The following is a 15,115-nucleotide window of genomic DNA, read 5'->3' as shown; positions in this document are numbered from 1 at the left end:
CTTCACAAATACCACATTATCATCATATTATTAACTGCAGGCTCCCTCACCCCAGTCTAGGGCTCCTGCCGACTCCGTCGTGCCTCATCGCTAAGATGGGCAAATAGGAGCAAGTGGCTGAGGCCTGGGCACCCGAAAACCAGTCACCCTTGGCAGAGGAAATAGAATTGCTCCCTTGTGCTCTGCACCAGAGAGGTGATTTAGCTGCATAACTCCTCTCATTTAAGTCCTGTCTCTTTGACATCACTGAAAAACCATGAAAGACAAGAGCCAGGGGAAAGGCCTTAGGCTTATTACTGTAATATCCGACTGGAAGGTATATTTACAACAGTGCTTGGCACATAGTAAGTGCGTAATATCGTTATTATTACATTGATGAGCAGATCTCCGGCCTCCATAGCTAAGCTGACATTACTAGGGATGGCCTTTCCCTCCACTTTCCAGTCCTTTTCCCCCAACTCCCCCAAACTGAAGGGACTGAGCCTTTTAGGAGCCAGGGGGATGGGAGGATCTAGGACTGGCCCTTCCCTGTTCCCAGCTTGTGGCAGCACTGCGGGCTGGGGCTGTTTTTGTTTTTTATGGTTTTTGTTAAGCGCTTACTGCGTGCCACGCACTGTCCAAAGCGCTGGAGTAGATAAAAGATAATCAGGTTTGACACAGTCCTTGTCCCACATGGGACTCGCTGTCTTAATCTCCATTTTACAGATAAGAAAACTGAAGCCCAGAGAAGTGACTCACTCAAGGTCACACAGCAGACAGGTGGCGGAGCCGGGATTAGAATCCAGGTCCTTCTGACCCCCAGGCCCATGCTCTAGCCGCTAGGCCAGGCTGCTTCATTGCTACTATGGGCGAGGCAGGGGGATGAGACCTCAAAAACTGCCATTGAGGACCTGGGTCTAGGGTGGCTAAGTTACAGAAAGGAACGGTACTGAGGGCTCACTACTCAGATATTAGCTGCCGGGGCCTGCACCCTGACCCAGGGTGATACTACCTCGGGCATGGGGTCCTGGAGAAGGGACAGTCGAAAGTGGGGGGACAGGGCCACTTGGCGGAGGGAGGCTAGCTGTTTGTGGAAAGGGAAAAACCCAAAAGGACTGAGTCCTGCCATTCTTGCCTGGCCAAGGGGTCAACTCTGGTTTGGGGCCTCCCTTTCTTTGTTACTGCACCCAGGAGAGCTCTTTAAAAAGAAGGAATTTCCCCGGCAATTCATTCATCACCATCCTCACCTCCCCGTTCTTGCCAGGGGTGGCACCGATGAACGAACATCCTAACCTCGTTGAAGGTACAGGTCGGACGAAATCTGCTTCTCGGCTCATAGTTTTAATACGGGCTTCCTGACTGCAATGCGCCAGGAAGAGTTAGTCCCTTGCGGTTTAATAATCACCCTCCTGACGCTAAACGATACCTTTCATTACGCTAATTATGCAGCCTTCCCATTTTCAATAATGTATTCAGAAAATCTGGACCGGGCTGGCTTCTTTCTGCATTTGTAAGTTGCAATATGAACTAGAGTACGTCGTTTCTACTACAAAGAATGGTGGGCATGCACATCAACACTTGCTTGGATTCCTGAAAATGACGCCCCTGTAACCTCCTTTCGGGTCGACGACGTCTAACCCCGGCCGGTTTCCGGGACAGCTGCCGTCATCCCAAAAGCAGAGACAAGTGAGAGCTGGAATATCTATCCTGCTGTGTTAATGACTGGTCTGTGGCCGTGGCCACTTTATTTAGAGTCCCAAGCAGACAGAAGAATTGGTGCTTTGGAGTTTCTAAGCCGGAGTTTCGGTCAGTGATCCCATCCCTAGCAGCTGCAGCTGGCTTGGGGGTTGGGGGGGGGGTAAACATTCTCGTCCCCCAAGAAATCCGCAGAGCCAACAATGTGGGGAAAGTAGAAGCATCCCAGGAATGAAGGGCTGGTGGGCAAAATGCCACCTCAGTTTCCCTCTACTTGACCCTGTTTTCCTCACCTGCTTTCTAACCCAGAATTTGTTTCGGCTCAACTCTTTGCAGTTGGGCAACCAAGCTAAGGCCTGGGCAGGAGATTTTTTCGTTGCCGCTCCGGAGAAGCAGAACCGATGAAGTTCCTGCTGCCTTTTTCAAATCCAAACAATCGTGTAAAAAGTCAAAAAGTTCGATGTTTAAAAAAACCTCCATCATCTGCAGAGAATGACATAAAACCCATCGGTGAGCAGGAGGTCTGTCTGATGATCACAGGTAGATACACGAAATGAGTGCGGATTTTAAAAGTTCAGGAATCTGAGCCTATAATTCTCTACGGCCTCAAACTGGCCATCTTGAATTAGGAAAACTAGCCCATGGGGCTCGTCCCAAGACGCGGGGGCCTTCTTGGGGTTGGCTTACTCTCCGGAAGGCTGCATCTGCTTACAGAATGCATCAAACTGCTGCTGCTCCAATTCCGTCATGACTCGGTTGAGAGCGTAAATCTGGACAGGAGAGAGAAACAAAGATGAAACCATCAATCGATGGTACTTATGGAGAGCTTAACTGGTTACAGAGCATTGTGTTTCTTATGAAAAAACAGTCGAGGAGAACTCTGCAGGGCTTGTTGATGTTGGGCAGGAGTGAGTGATAGACCCAGTGAGGAGACTGCAGCTGAAGTTTTTAAAAGCCAAGGTGAAGGAGGAAGAAATGAGAGAGAAACACAAGTTTAAGAGTTGTCCAGGAAACCTAAGCCAAGAAGCTTCAGGTTCACAGACTCTCAAGGATATGATCGAACACCTGGATCTAACAGCTGAATCACGATGAGAAATTCTGCTTCTCTAGCCTCAGCTCCCTATTGCCTTTCGTTTTTGTGTTTTGCATATTCCGTATCTCACTTCCACCTGTATAATCTCTCCCGGTGCTTAGTACAGTGCTCTGTACACATTAATTCCTTAATAAATACTATTACTACTACCTGAACGCCCTCTCCGGTCACACCTGGAGAGTTTCCAGTACTCTACCGGTCTCGGCTACAGGACGGAGAGTCAAGCAGAGGCCTACCCATTCCATTCTGCCACTTGTCCGCTGTGTGACTGTGGGCAAGTCACTTCACTTCTCTGGGCCGCAGTTCCCTCATCTGTAAAATGGGGATTAAGACTGTGAGACTCATGTGGGACAACGTGATTACCCTGTATCTACCCCAGCACTTAGAACAGTGCTCTGCACATAGTAAGCGCTTAACAAATACCAACATTATTATTCCTAGTTTGGGCAGTGGCTAGCGAGTGGCAGGCCATCTGCTACAAGTCAAAACTCACCCGTGCCGGGCAGCAGAGGCACGGGAGAGAGTCGAGGGCGGAGACTCAAGTTTGCTGCATGGAAGATGACAATGGGAAACCGCTTCCGTATTTTGACCAAGAAAACTCTCTGGATCCACTACCAGAACGATTGCAGATGGAGAGCGGGGCGTTCTGGGAGAGATGTGTCCCCGGTGTCGCTATGGGTCGGAAACGACTCGACGGCATAAGACGAGACTACCTGAAACCCACCATAGTTTCCTTACTCAGAAAACTGTGCATAGTAGCTCTCCAAATTTTGCTACGCTTGCAAAAGAACGGTGAATTTTCTGCTGACCCACAGGCTTGAAGAAAACTGCCAGGGAGACTACAAAGCGGGGTTGCCTTCTTGAAGACCCCACTGCATTATATTTCTGCTGCGCCCACCTCACTTGCATATGAAAAACTGTTTCTTTGGCCATCACATCACTTTGTACCCAGAAAGTGTCATGTTCTATCTGTTCTTCGTGCTGCCTCTTTTATCTTTGGGTAATAAGATTATTAGGAAAGGGAGTTAGATCCTTTTCTTGTATTTTAAAGGTGGCCTAAACAACTAACACATGCAATCTAACTACGACGGACAGACTGGGAAGACTCTGGATGAGTGAGAAAGCTTAAGAAAAGCATCCAGAGATCCCATTTCCTGTGAGTGGACAAAATATTCTGAAATGGGGATCAGAGGGCTCAAACCAGATCACTTAGTGCAGTCTTGCAAAAAAAGCCTACGGCCAGCGCTTGAAATAAATCTGAGAGCTGGCACAAAGAAACCAAATACACCCGGGCTCATATTCATTATCTTCAAAATAATTAACATTTGAAATTCAAACGAGGATTATTTCACTATATGCAATCACCCACATCATGTATGTAATCAATACGTAGATTATACTGATCTACTGGCAATCATATGTAATAAATCACATTAAAATTATGAGCCTTATGTTGGCAGGGACAGTGTCCAACCTGAGTAGCTTGTACCTACCTCGGTGCTTAGCTTAGAACAGTGCCTAGCACATAGTAAGCGCTTTAACAAATACTATTAAAACATACAAAGAAATAAAAAATCCTATTAGATAGGTGGCTATACTTGGTAAAAGATGTTCTGATCTGCATTTCACACTTTAATGAAAATCCAGTCTTTCAAGAAGGTCACCTGGGCAAATGTTCCCTTGCCTTCTTATTCCTAGGCTGGCTCTGGCTCAGTCCTGGGTGGGGACACGGAGAGAGTCTAATCAAGGGCAGGTCCAGAGGCAGACGGAGGGGCAGTTGCCTGCTCTATTGTGGTATAGTCCTGGAGGTCCTACCCTCCACTGATGCCAGCCAAGATCTCGACGGCCCCTCAGGCGCACCCAGAGTTCTACTATAGAGTGCTAAGTACAGTGCTTTGCACATAGTGCTCAATAAATACAATTGACCAACTGTCTGGGTTGGTTACCCAAGGCCCCCGGCCTCTTGGGCATCCTCTGGGTGGGGACGGTTCGGGGCAGAGATGAGCCAGAGTTGGCTGGACCAGACGGACCTCTAAGAATGGGAAGGAGAGGAAGCATGTGTTCTGGTAGACTGTCTTCCAGGCCAGATTTTAGCGCTCCACAAAGAAAGGCCTATCTACCTCATAAACACAGACCGAATTGGCCGGGAGAGAAGCGGTCACTGAAAATCTGGTGCAGGAGAAAAATAAAGTCTTACCGAATGGACTTTTAAAAATGTTTTATTTTGAATGTCTCACAAAATGCCTAGCTTTCCCTATCCCCACTCTTCTCCTGGTGGGTCTTTCGCTCTCCCCTGTATTTACAATCAGTAGTACTTACTGAGCACTGTTTGTGCAGAGTACCATACTAAGCACTTAGAGCCTGCAGCTACGTTACTTGTCTTTCTCTTTGTGCTCGGATTCAACTCCAGCTCCTAATTCAAATGTTTCAAAGTTCTCCACCAGCTGGATTCGCCCACCTGTCTACTCCTAGCTCCTGTTCTGTTCGGTCTGCACGGCTCAGTCATTCCCCCCCGCCTCCAAGCCGCCTCTCTGTCCAAGCCACCCTTTATGCAGAAACTGCCCTCCTGCCCGCCACACCACCTCCCTCCTGATCAGTTGTCTCAGTTTAAGATCCATACCCCCCCAGAAAGTTTTCCATCATTAACCTCACCCATCCTCTTGCCCACTAGTCAACTGTATTTATTGAGCGCTTACTGTGTGCGGCGCTTGGGACAGTACAATAGAACAGGCACATTGCCTGCCCACAACGAGCTTATGGTCTAGTATAATCCCACTCCCTCCCTCCATTCTGGTCATCACTTTATGTGTTCGAGTGCTTACTACGTGCAAGGCACTGTACTAAGAGCTTGGGAGAGTATAACACAACAGATTTGGTAGACACGCTCCCCGTCCACGATGAGTTTACAGCCTCGGGACTTGTGTTGGATTCGCATTGATGAGGGAGTCTCCCTCCTATCAGGTATGACAGATGAGCCTCAGTCCTGATAAGATCTTTAAGTTCTAGTTCTACTCTTTAATGTTTATTATTGTCTATTACACACTTGAACTCATTTCCCTTTGCAGTGATTAAGCAGACACCAGTATTACTCATTAATTCTCTGGTGTCTGTCCCATGTCATCTTTGGGTCTTATCAGCAGCCTTCTAAAACCACTGGCTCCATTTTTGCCTTCATCTCCCCGCTGAAGACTCTTCCACCAAAAGATCAAGATCACATGGCTTGGACCTGCCCGGTTACTCCATTCCCTGAGCCCCTTATTTTCCTCTTACTTCATTCCCCTTGTTTCTGGGGGTCGGCAGGCCAGATTCGACCCACCAATGGACTTCGGCCCGTGAGCTGGATCTGGGCTACCAACCTCTTTGTGGCAGAGCACCCTCTTTTTCCCACTTCGCCACCTGCTTGCCCCCAAACCGTCGGTGGCTTGTCGGTAACCCCCACGCAGCGTTGCTCTCCGGGTGCCAGCACGCTGGAGTCACTCATCACATCTTCTGCACGATCGGAGCAGTTAGTTGTGGATGGAAGCGGCTGCACTTCAGGGGTTTAAATCTTTCCCTCACTCCCCCCATGATGGCCAGGAGGATTCTGCCCTTTGCGGGCCCCAAAATGCCAAAGTGACCCCCAGCCAAAATAACTGCCCACCCGTTTTTTGCCTAGCATGTTGGCGGGAAGCCCTTCTTCCATCCGCACCGACTTCCTTTTCTTCACCATTACCAACTACTTATTCTCTACAATGAAGCACTCTTAAGTCTTCCCCATTTTCCAAAAAACACCATTTAGTCCTAGCTAGTACTTCATCACCCTTATTTATATTAATGTCTGTCTGCTCCTCTACTCTGTAAGCTCACTATGGGTAGGACTGTGTCTACCAACTCTATTATATTGTACTCTCCCAAGCGCTTAGAATAGTGCTCTGCGTACACTAAGCACTCAATAAATACCAACGATTGACTGATGAAACCTCCTAGAGAGACTCTTCTTACATTCCTGGCCGAGAACACTTGCTGGAATGGACAACTGTTCTCAACTGTTCAGCTGGAGAAGCATGCCTGCTGGTTGTGCTGCCAGCGTTAGCTAACTTGTATTTAAGGCCAACGGGCTTTCGTTGGGTGATAAATTCTGAAAAAAAAAAGCATTTAAAAACTATACGGGGTTCAGTTAGAAAAAAAATGACTAGGTCTACCATTACTGCCCTCTGCAAAGCACTCTCCCCTTTCCCGGTTTTCCTAGCTGGTCCTTGTTAAGGAAATTTATATTATACTTACACTTTTTGTCCCTTAATTTGACAGAGCTCAGACAGCACAGTTTTACTTTGGGAGAGTCCCTTAGCTCTACCTTTTTCTTCTTCTGGCAGAGGTATTTCATGACTGACCTGTTACATGTTAATAATAATAATGTTGGTATTTGTTAAGCACTTACTATGTGCAGAGCACTGTTCTAAGAGCTGGGGGAGATACATGCTCATCAGGTTGTCCCACTGAGGCTCACATTTTTCATCCCCATTTCACAGATGAAGGAACTGAGGTACAGAGAAGTGAAGTGACTTGCCCACAGTCAGACAGATGTTAAGATCACAACCACACCCACACCCACAACCACAGGTGAAGTACACAAACACACATTTCGATACATGTAAAACACGTACGTTTTGTTCTTATTGCTCTTCCCTTTCTCCAAGGCTCCCCCAGGCACACACACTCTCTTTTGATTTTCCACTTCCAGCTTTCTCTTTTTTTAAATGGAATTTGTTGAGCGCTTACTCTGTGACAGGCACTGTGCTATGCACTGGGATAGATACACGATTGACCACTGTCCATGTCCCACCTGGGGCTCGCAGTCTTAATCCCCATTTTACAGATGAGTAGCTGAGGCACAAGGTCACTTCCATTCACTCATTCAATAGTATTTATTGAGCGCTTAATATGTGCAGGGCACCGTACTAAGCGCTTGGAGTGTACCATTCGGCAACAGATAGAGACCATCCCTGCCCAATGACGGGCTCACAGTCTAAACGGGGGAGACAGACAGCAAAGCAAAACAGAACAAAACAAAACATCATCATCAAGATAAACAGAATCACAGAGATATACACATCATTAACGAAATAAATAGGATGATAAATATGTACAAATATGCACAGTGCTGAAGGGAGGGGAAGGGGGAAGAGCAGAGGGTGGGAGAAGCAGAAGGAAAGGGGGGCTCAGTCTGGGAAGGCTTCTTGGAGGAAACAAGTAGCAGAGCAGGGATTAGAAACCAAGTCCTTCCAATAATAATAATGTTGGTATAAGCAGCGTGGCTCAGTGGAAAGAGCACGGGCTTGGGAGTCAGAGGTCGTGGGTTCTAATCCCGGCTCTGCCACTTGGCAGCTGTGTGACTGTGGGCAAGTCACTTCTCTGTGCCTCAGTGACCTCATCTGTAAAATGGGGATGAAGACTGCGAGCCTCACGTGGGACAACCTGATGACCCTGTATCTACCCCAGCACTTAGAACGGTGCTCTGCACCCAGTAAGTGCTTAACAAATACCAACATTATTAAGTGCTTACTATGTGCAGAGTGCTGTTCTAAGCGCTGGGATTCCCCGGCCCGTGCTCTTCCCACTTGGCCACACTGCTTCTCCCTGTCACCCGAAGGGAGGGGTCAGCAAGGAAACTTTTAATTCGCCTCCCACTTTCATTCGCTCAACAGTATTTATTGAGCGCTCACTATGTGCACAGCATTCATTCAATCGTATTTATTGAGCGCTTACTATGTGCAGAGCACTGGGCTAAGCGCTTGGAATTGACAATTGGGCAACAGATTGAGACCACCCTGGCCCAACGACGGGCTCACAGTCTAATCTCCTTTGCCCCCTGTCCCCCTCTCCCCTCCCCTCAGCACTGTGCTCATCTGCTCATTTGTCTATATTTTTATTACCCTATTTATTTTGTTAATGAGATGTCCATCCCTTTGATTCTATTTATTGCTACTGTTTTCGTCCGTCCGTCTCCCCCGATTAGACTGTGAGCCCGTCAACGGGCAGGGACTGTCTCTTTCTGTTGCCGAAATGTCCATTCCGAGCGCTTGGTACAGCGCTCTGCACATAGTAAGCGCTCAATAAATACTATTGAATAATAGAGAAGCAGTGTGGCTCAGTGGAAAGAGCCCGGGCTTTGGAGTCAGAGGTCATGGGTTTGAATCCCGGCTCTGCCACTTGTCAGCTGTAGGACTGTGGGCAAGTCATTCATTCATTCATTCAATAGTATTTATTGAGCGCTATGTGCAGAGCACTGTACTAAGCGCTTGGAATGAACAAGTCGGCAACAGATAGAGACAGTCCCTGCCGATTGACGGGCGCTCAGTCTAATCGGGGGAGACGGACAGACAAGAACAATGGCAATAGAGTCAAGGGGAAGAACATCTCATAAAAACAATGCCAACTAAATAGAATCAAGGCGATGTACATTTCATTAACAAAATAAATAGGGTAATGGAAATATATACAGTTGAGCGGACTTCACTGGGCCTCAGTTCCCTCATCTGTACAATGGGGATTAACTGTGAGCCTCCACGTGGGACCACCTGATGACCCTGTCTCTTCCCCAGCGCTTAGAACAGTGCTCTGCACGTAGTAAGCGCTTAACAAATACCAACATTATTATTATTAACTGTGAGCCTCACGTGGGACCACCTGATAACCCTGCCTCTCCCCCAGCGCTTAGAACAGAGCTCTGCACCTAGTAAGCGCTTAACAAATACCCACATTATTATTAACTGTGAGCCTCACGTGGGACCACCTGATGACCCTTTCTCTCCCCCAGCGCTTAGAACAGTGCTCTGCATCTAGTAAGCGCTTAACAAATACCCACATTATTAACTGTGAGCCTCACGTGGGACCACCTGATGACCCTGTCTCTCCCCCAGCGCTTAGAACAGTGCTCTGCACCTAGTAAGCGCTTAACAAATACCCACATTATTATTAACTGTGAACCTCACGTGGGACCACCTGATGACCCTGTCTCTCCCCCAGCGCTTAGAACAGTGCTCTGCACCTAGTAAGCGCTTAACAAATACTAACATTGTTATTAGTACAGCGCTCTGCACCTAGTAAGCGCTCAATAAATACTACTGAATGAATAATGGGGGGGAGACAGACGGCAGAAGAGAAGCCAAACAACATCACCAAGATCAACAGACTCAAGGGGCCGTGCACCTCCCTCCCGAGTCTCACCTCCGCCCTCTGTCTCTGCTTTAGTTCCTGCTGGGCTGACTTCTGCTTGGCCTTCTCCAGCCGGTTCACGGGCTCCTTGGCTTTGGCCTTTTCCCTCCTCACTGACGGATCCATGGCTCCTGGCGACAGCCGGGTGGGAGCGCAGCAGAACTGGGGGGGGGGGGGAACATCAGAAAACAGGAAGGCGTTTAATTAATATCACATGAAGGACCCGACTGATTCCCTCCTTTCTTTCCCACCGATCCCGAGGCTTGGGGTGGACGCGAAGGGGGGGAGAAGGCGGCTGCGGCCTCCTGAGGAGAAGCAGGTCAGGCCTGGGGCCCAACAGGGGCCGCAAAGGCGTCTGGGACCAATGTCTTCTCCCCGTCAATGGCCGCTCCAGGGCCCAACTCCGCCTCCCCTTCGACCGCCTTGGAGCTGCCGTCGTCCCGCCCTCGCCGCCCACCCCGTCTCTCTCTCCCTCCGCCCCCCACGGGCGAGGTGGCTCCCACCTCCTGGGTTTCCACCTCGGGTGCAAAATGGCGGCGGAAGGAGGAGGGGAAGGAGAAGGACCGGCCGATCGGGGGTTCGGAAATCGATTGCCTCGGCCTGCGGGGGAGCGAGCCGCTCGAGAACGCGCACGGGGCTCGGGCGCGCGCGGACGCCCACGGTTGGGGGGGGGGTAGGCGTCCGCGGTCGCGCAGGCGCAGAAGGACCTGCGCAAGGGCCTGCCAAGCCCAAGTTAATAATAGTAATAATGTTGGTGTTTGTGAAGCGCTTACTAGGTGCAGAGCACTGTTCTAAGCGCTGGGGGAGAGGCAGGGTCATCAGGTGGTCCCAGGGGAGGCTCACAGTTAATAATAATAATAATAATAATGTTGGTATTTGTGAAGCGCTTACTAGGTGCAGAGCACTGTTCTAAGCGCTGGGGGAGACGCAGGGTCAGCAGGTTGTCCCACATGAGGTTCACAGTTAATATTCATTCATTCATTCATTCAATAGTATTTATTGAGCGCTTACTATGTGCAGAGCACTGTACTAAGCGCTTGGGATGAACAAGTCGGCAACAGATAGAGACAGTCCCTGCCGTTTGACGGGCTTACGGTCTAATCGGGGGGAGACGGACAGACGAGAACAATGGCAATAAACAGCGTCAAGGGGAAGAACATCTCGTAAAAACGATGGCAACTAAATAGAATCAAGGCGATGTACAATTCATTAACAAAATAAATAGGGTAACAAAAATATATACAGTTGAGCGGACGAGTACAGTGCTGTGGGGATGGGAAGGGAGAGGTGGAGGAGCAGAGGGAAAAGGGGAAAATGAGGCTTTAGCTGCGGAGAGGTAAAGGGGGGATGGCAGAGGGAGTAGAGGGAGAAGAGGAGCTCAGTCTGGGAAGGCCTCTTGGAGGAGGTGATTTTTAAGTAAGGTTTTGAAGAGGGAAAGAGAATCAGTTTGGCGGAGGTGAGGAGGGAGGGCGTTCCGGGACCGCGGGAGGACGTGACCCGGGGGTCGACGGCGGGATAGGCGAGACCGAGGGACGGCGAGGAGGTGGGCGGCAGAGGAGCGGAGCGTGCGGGGTGGGCGGTAGAAAGAGAGAAGGGAGGAGAGGTAGGAAGGGGCAAGGTGATGGAGAGCCTCGAAGCCTAGAGTGAGGAGTTTTTGTTTGGAGCGGAGGTCGATAGGCAACCACTGGAGTTGTTTAAGAAGGGGAGTGACATGCCCAGATCGTTTCTGCGGGAAGATGAGCCGGGCAGCGGAGTGAAGAATAGACCGGAGCGGGGCGAGAGAGGAGGAAGGGAGGTCAGAGAGAAGGCCGACACAGTAGTCTAGCCGGGATATAACGAGAGCCCGTAATAGTAAGGTAGCCGTCTGGGTGGAGAGGAAAGGGCGGATCTTGGCGATATTGTAGAGGTGAAACCGGCAGGTCTCGGTAACGGATAGGATGTGTGGGGTGAACGAGAGGGACGAGTCAAGGATGACACCGAGATTGCGGGCCTGCGGGACGGGAAGGATGGTCGTGCCATCCACGGTGATGGAGAAGTCTGGGAGAGGACCGGGCTTGGGAGGGAAGATGAGGAGCTCAGTCTTGCTCATGTTGAGTTTTAGGTGGCGGGCCGACATCCAGGTGGAGACGTCCCGGAGGCGGGAGGAGATGAGAGCCCGAAGGGAGGGGGAGAGGACAGGGGCGGAGATGTAGATCTGCGTGTCATCTGCGTAGAGATGGTAGTCAAAGCCGTGAGAGCGGATGAGTTCACCGAGGGAGTGAGTGTAAATGGAGAACGGAAGAGGGCCAAGAACTGACCCTTGAGGAACTCCAACAGTTAAAGGATGGGAGGGGGAGGAGGCTCCGGCGTAGGAGACCGAGAATGATCGGCCAGAGAGGTAAGAGGAGAACCGGGAGAGGACAGAGTCCGTGAAGCCAAGGTGAGATAAGGTATGGAGGAGGAGGGGATGGTCGACAGTGTCAAAGGCAGCAGAGAGGTCAAGGAGGATCAGAATGGAGTAGGAGCCATTGGATTTGGCAAGAAGGAGGTCACGGGTGACCTTAGAGAGAGCAGTCTCGGTAGAGTGGAGGGGATGGAAGCCAGATCGGAGGGGGTCTAGGAGAGAATGGGAGTTAAGGAATTCTAGGCATCGATTGTAGACGACTCGTTCTAAGATTTTGGAAAGGAAGGGTAGTAGGGAGATAGGACGATAACTGGAGGGGGAAGTGGGGTCAAGAGCGGGTTTTTTAGGATGGGGGAGACGTGGGCGTGTTTGAAGGCAGAGGGGAAGGAGCCCTTGGAGATCGAGTGGTTAAAAATAGAAGTTAAGGAAGGGAGGAGGGCAGGGGCGATGGTTTTAAGAAGGTGAGAGGGAATGGGGTCCGAGGCGCAGGTGGAGGGGGTGGCACTTGCGAGGAGGGAGGAGATCTCCTCTGAGGATACTGCAGGGAAGGATGGGAAAGTAGGGGAGGGGGTTGTTGGGGGGGAGGGGAGAGGCGGAGGGGTGACTTTGGGGAGCTCAGACCTGATCGTGTTGATTTTCGTGAGGAAATAGGTGGCCAGATCATTAGGGGTGAGAGATGGGGAGGGGGAGGAACAGGGGGCCTAAGGAGAGAGTTAAAGGTCCGGAACAATCGGCGGGGGTGACGGGCATGGGTGTCGATGAGGGAGGAGAAGAAGCTTTGCCTGGCGGAGGAGAGGGCAGAGTTAAGGCAGGAAAGGATAAATTTGAAGTGTGTGAGGTCGGCTCGGTGCTTGGACTTTCGCCAGCGGCGCTCGGCAGCTCGAGCATAGGAGCGTAGGAGGCGGACGGAGGAGGTGATCCGGGGCTGTGGGTTAGTGGAGCGAGAGCGGCGGAGGGAAAGGGGGGCGAGAGAGTCGAGATGAGTAGAGAAGGTGGAGTTGAGAGCGGAGACCCGATCGTCGAGAGTGGGAAGAGAGGACAGGGCGGCAAGGTGAGGCGAGATGCTATTGGAAAGACGGATGGGATCGAGAGAGCGGAGGTCTCTGTGGGGCAGTAGCGAAGATGTGCAGGGGGAGGGAGTGTGAGAGATGAGGCAGGTGAGAAGGTTATGGTCAGAGAGAGGGATTTCAGAGTTGGTGAGGGAGGAGATAGTGCAGCGGTAGGAGATGACGAGATCGAGGGTGTGACCAATGTTGGTATTTGTTAAGCGCTTCCTAGGTGCAGAGCACTGTTCTAAGCGCTGGGGGAGAGACAGGGTCATCAGGTTGTCCCACATGAGGCTCACAGTTAGTAATAATAATAATGTTGGTGTTTGTTAAGCGCTTACTAGGTGCAGGGCTCTGTTCTAAGCGCTGGGGGAGAGACAGGGTCATCAGGTTGTCCCACATGAGGCTCACAGTTAATAATAATAATGTTGGTGTTTGTTAAGCGCTTACTAGGTGCAGAGCACTGTTCTAAGTGCTGGGGGAGAGGCAGGGTCATCAGGTTGTCCCACGTGAGGCTCACAGTTAGTAATAATAATAATGTTGGTGTTTGTTAAGCACTTACTAGGTGCAGAGCTCTGTTCTAAGCACTGGGGTAGATACAGGGTCATCAGGTTGTCCCACATGAGGCTCACAGTTAATCCCCATTTTACAGATGAAGGAACTGAGGCACAGAGAAGTGAAGTGACATGCCCACAATCACACAGCTGACAAGTGGCAGAGCAGGGAGTCGAACCCATGAACTCTGACTCCCAAGCCGAGGCTCTTTACACTGAGCCATGCTACCCTACCGTTAGCAGGGAGGGGAGCGAACCACAATCCATCAACCAGTCCATCAATCAGTCCATAAAAATAATGATGGTATTTGTTAAGCCCTTACTCCTTGCAAAACACTGTTCTAAGCGCTGGGGGGTATCCAAGGTCATCAGGTTGTTCATTCAATAGTATTTTTTGAGCACTTATTATGTGCAGAGCACTGTACTAAATGCTTAGAATGTACAAATCGGTAACAGATAGAGACAGTCCCTGCCCATTGAAGGGCTTACAGTCTAATCGGGGGAGACGGACAAAAAAAATAGCAGTAAATAGAATCAAGATAGCAATACAGTCTTCAACCCATATTTCAATAATAATAATGGCATTTATTAAGTGCTTACTGTGTGCAAAGCACTGTTCTAAGCCCTTGGGCGATCCAAGGTGATCAGGTGGTCCCACGTGGGGCTCAGTCTTCACCCCCATTTTAATAATTATAATGGTATTTACTAAGCGCTTACTCTGTGCAAAGCACTGTTCTAAGCCCTGGGGCGATCCAAGATGATCAGGTTGTCCCACGTGGGGCTCACAGTCTTCATCCCTATTTTAATAATAATAATAATGGCATTTACTAAGGCTATGTGCAAAGCACTGTTCTAAGCCCTGGGGCAATCCAAGGTGATCAGGTCCCACGTGGGGCTCACAGTCTTCATCCCCATTTCAATATAATGATAATGGCATTTATTAAGTGCTTACTATGTGCGAAGCACTGTTCTAAGCCCTGGAGGAATACAAGGTGATCAGGTTGTCCACTTGGGCTCAGTCTTAATCCCCGTTTTACAGATGAGGTCACTGAGGCATAGAGAAGTTAAGTAACTTGCCCGAAGCCACACAGCTAACAAGCGGTGGAGCTGGGATTAGATGAGGCCCAGAGGAGTTAAGTAACAGGCCCAAAATCACACAACTGACAAGCGG

The 15,115-nt window shown here is 49.9% G+C and overlaps 1 protein-coding gene across 1 annotated transcript; it reads right to left on the bottom strand.

Moving 5' to 3' along the window:
* Positions 1 to 1,304: 1,304 nt before the first annotated feature.
* LOC114812219 (small vasohibin binding protein) lies at positions 1,305 to 10,552 on the bottom strand. The gene is made up of 3 exons (XM_029066179.1): positions 10,465 to 10,552; positions 9,974 to 10,123; positions 1,305 to 2,444 (listed from the first exon to the last, which is right to left on the bottom strand). Exons 2-3 carry the CDS (start codon positions 10,085 to 10,087, stop codon positions 2,358 to 2,360), a joined length of 201 nt encoding a protein of 66 aa, XP_028922012.1. The 5' UTR covers positions 10,088 to 10,123; positions 10,465 to 10,552; the 3' UTR covers positions 1,305 to 2,357.
* Positions 10,553 to 15,115: the final 4,563 nt, after the last annotated feature.

The sequence above is a fragment of the Ornithorhynchus anatinus genome, chromosome 5 (assembly GCF_004115215.2).
Source record: "Ornithorhynchus anatinus isolate Pmale09 chromosome 5, mOrnAna1.pri.v4, whole genome shotgun sequence".
NCBI classification, from domain to species: Eukaryota; Metazoa; Chordata; class Mammalia; order Monotremata; family Ornithorhynchidae; genus Ornithorhynchus; species Ornithorhynchus anatinus.
Note: the sequence above shows the minus strand (reverse complement) of the source record. Positions and strands in the feature narration are given on the sequence as shown.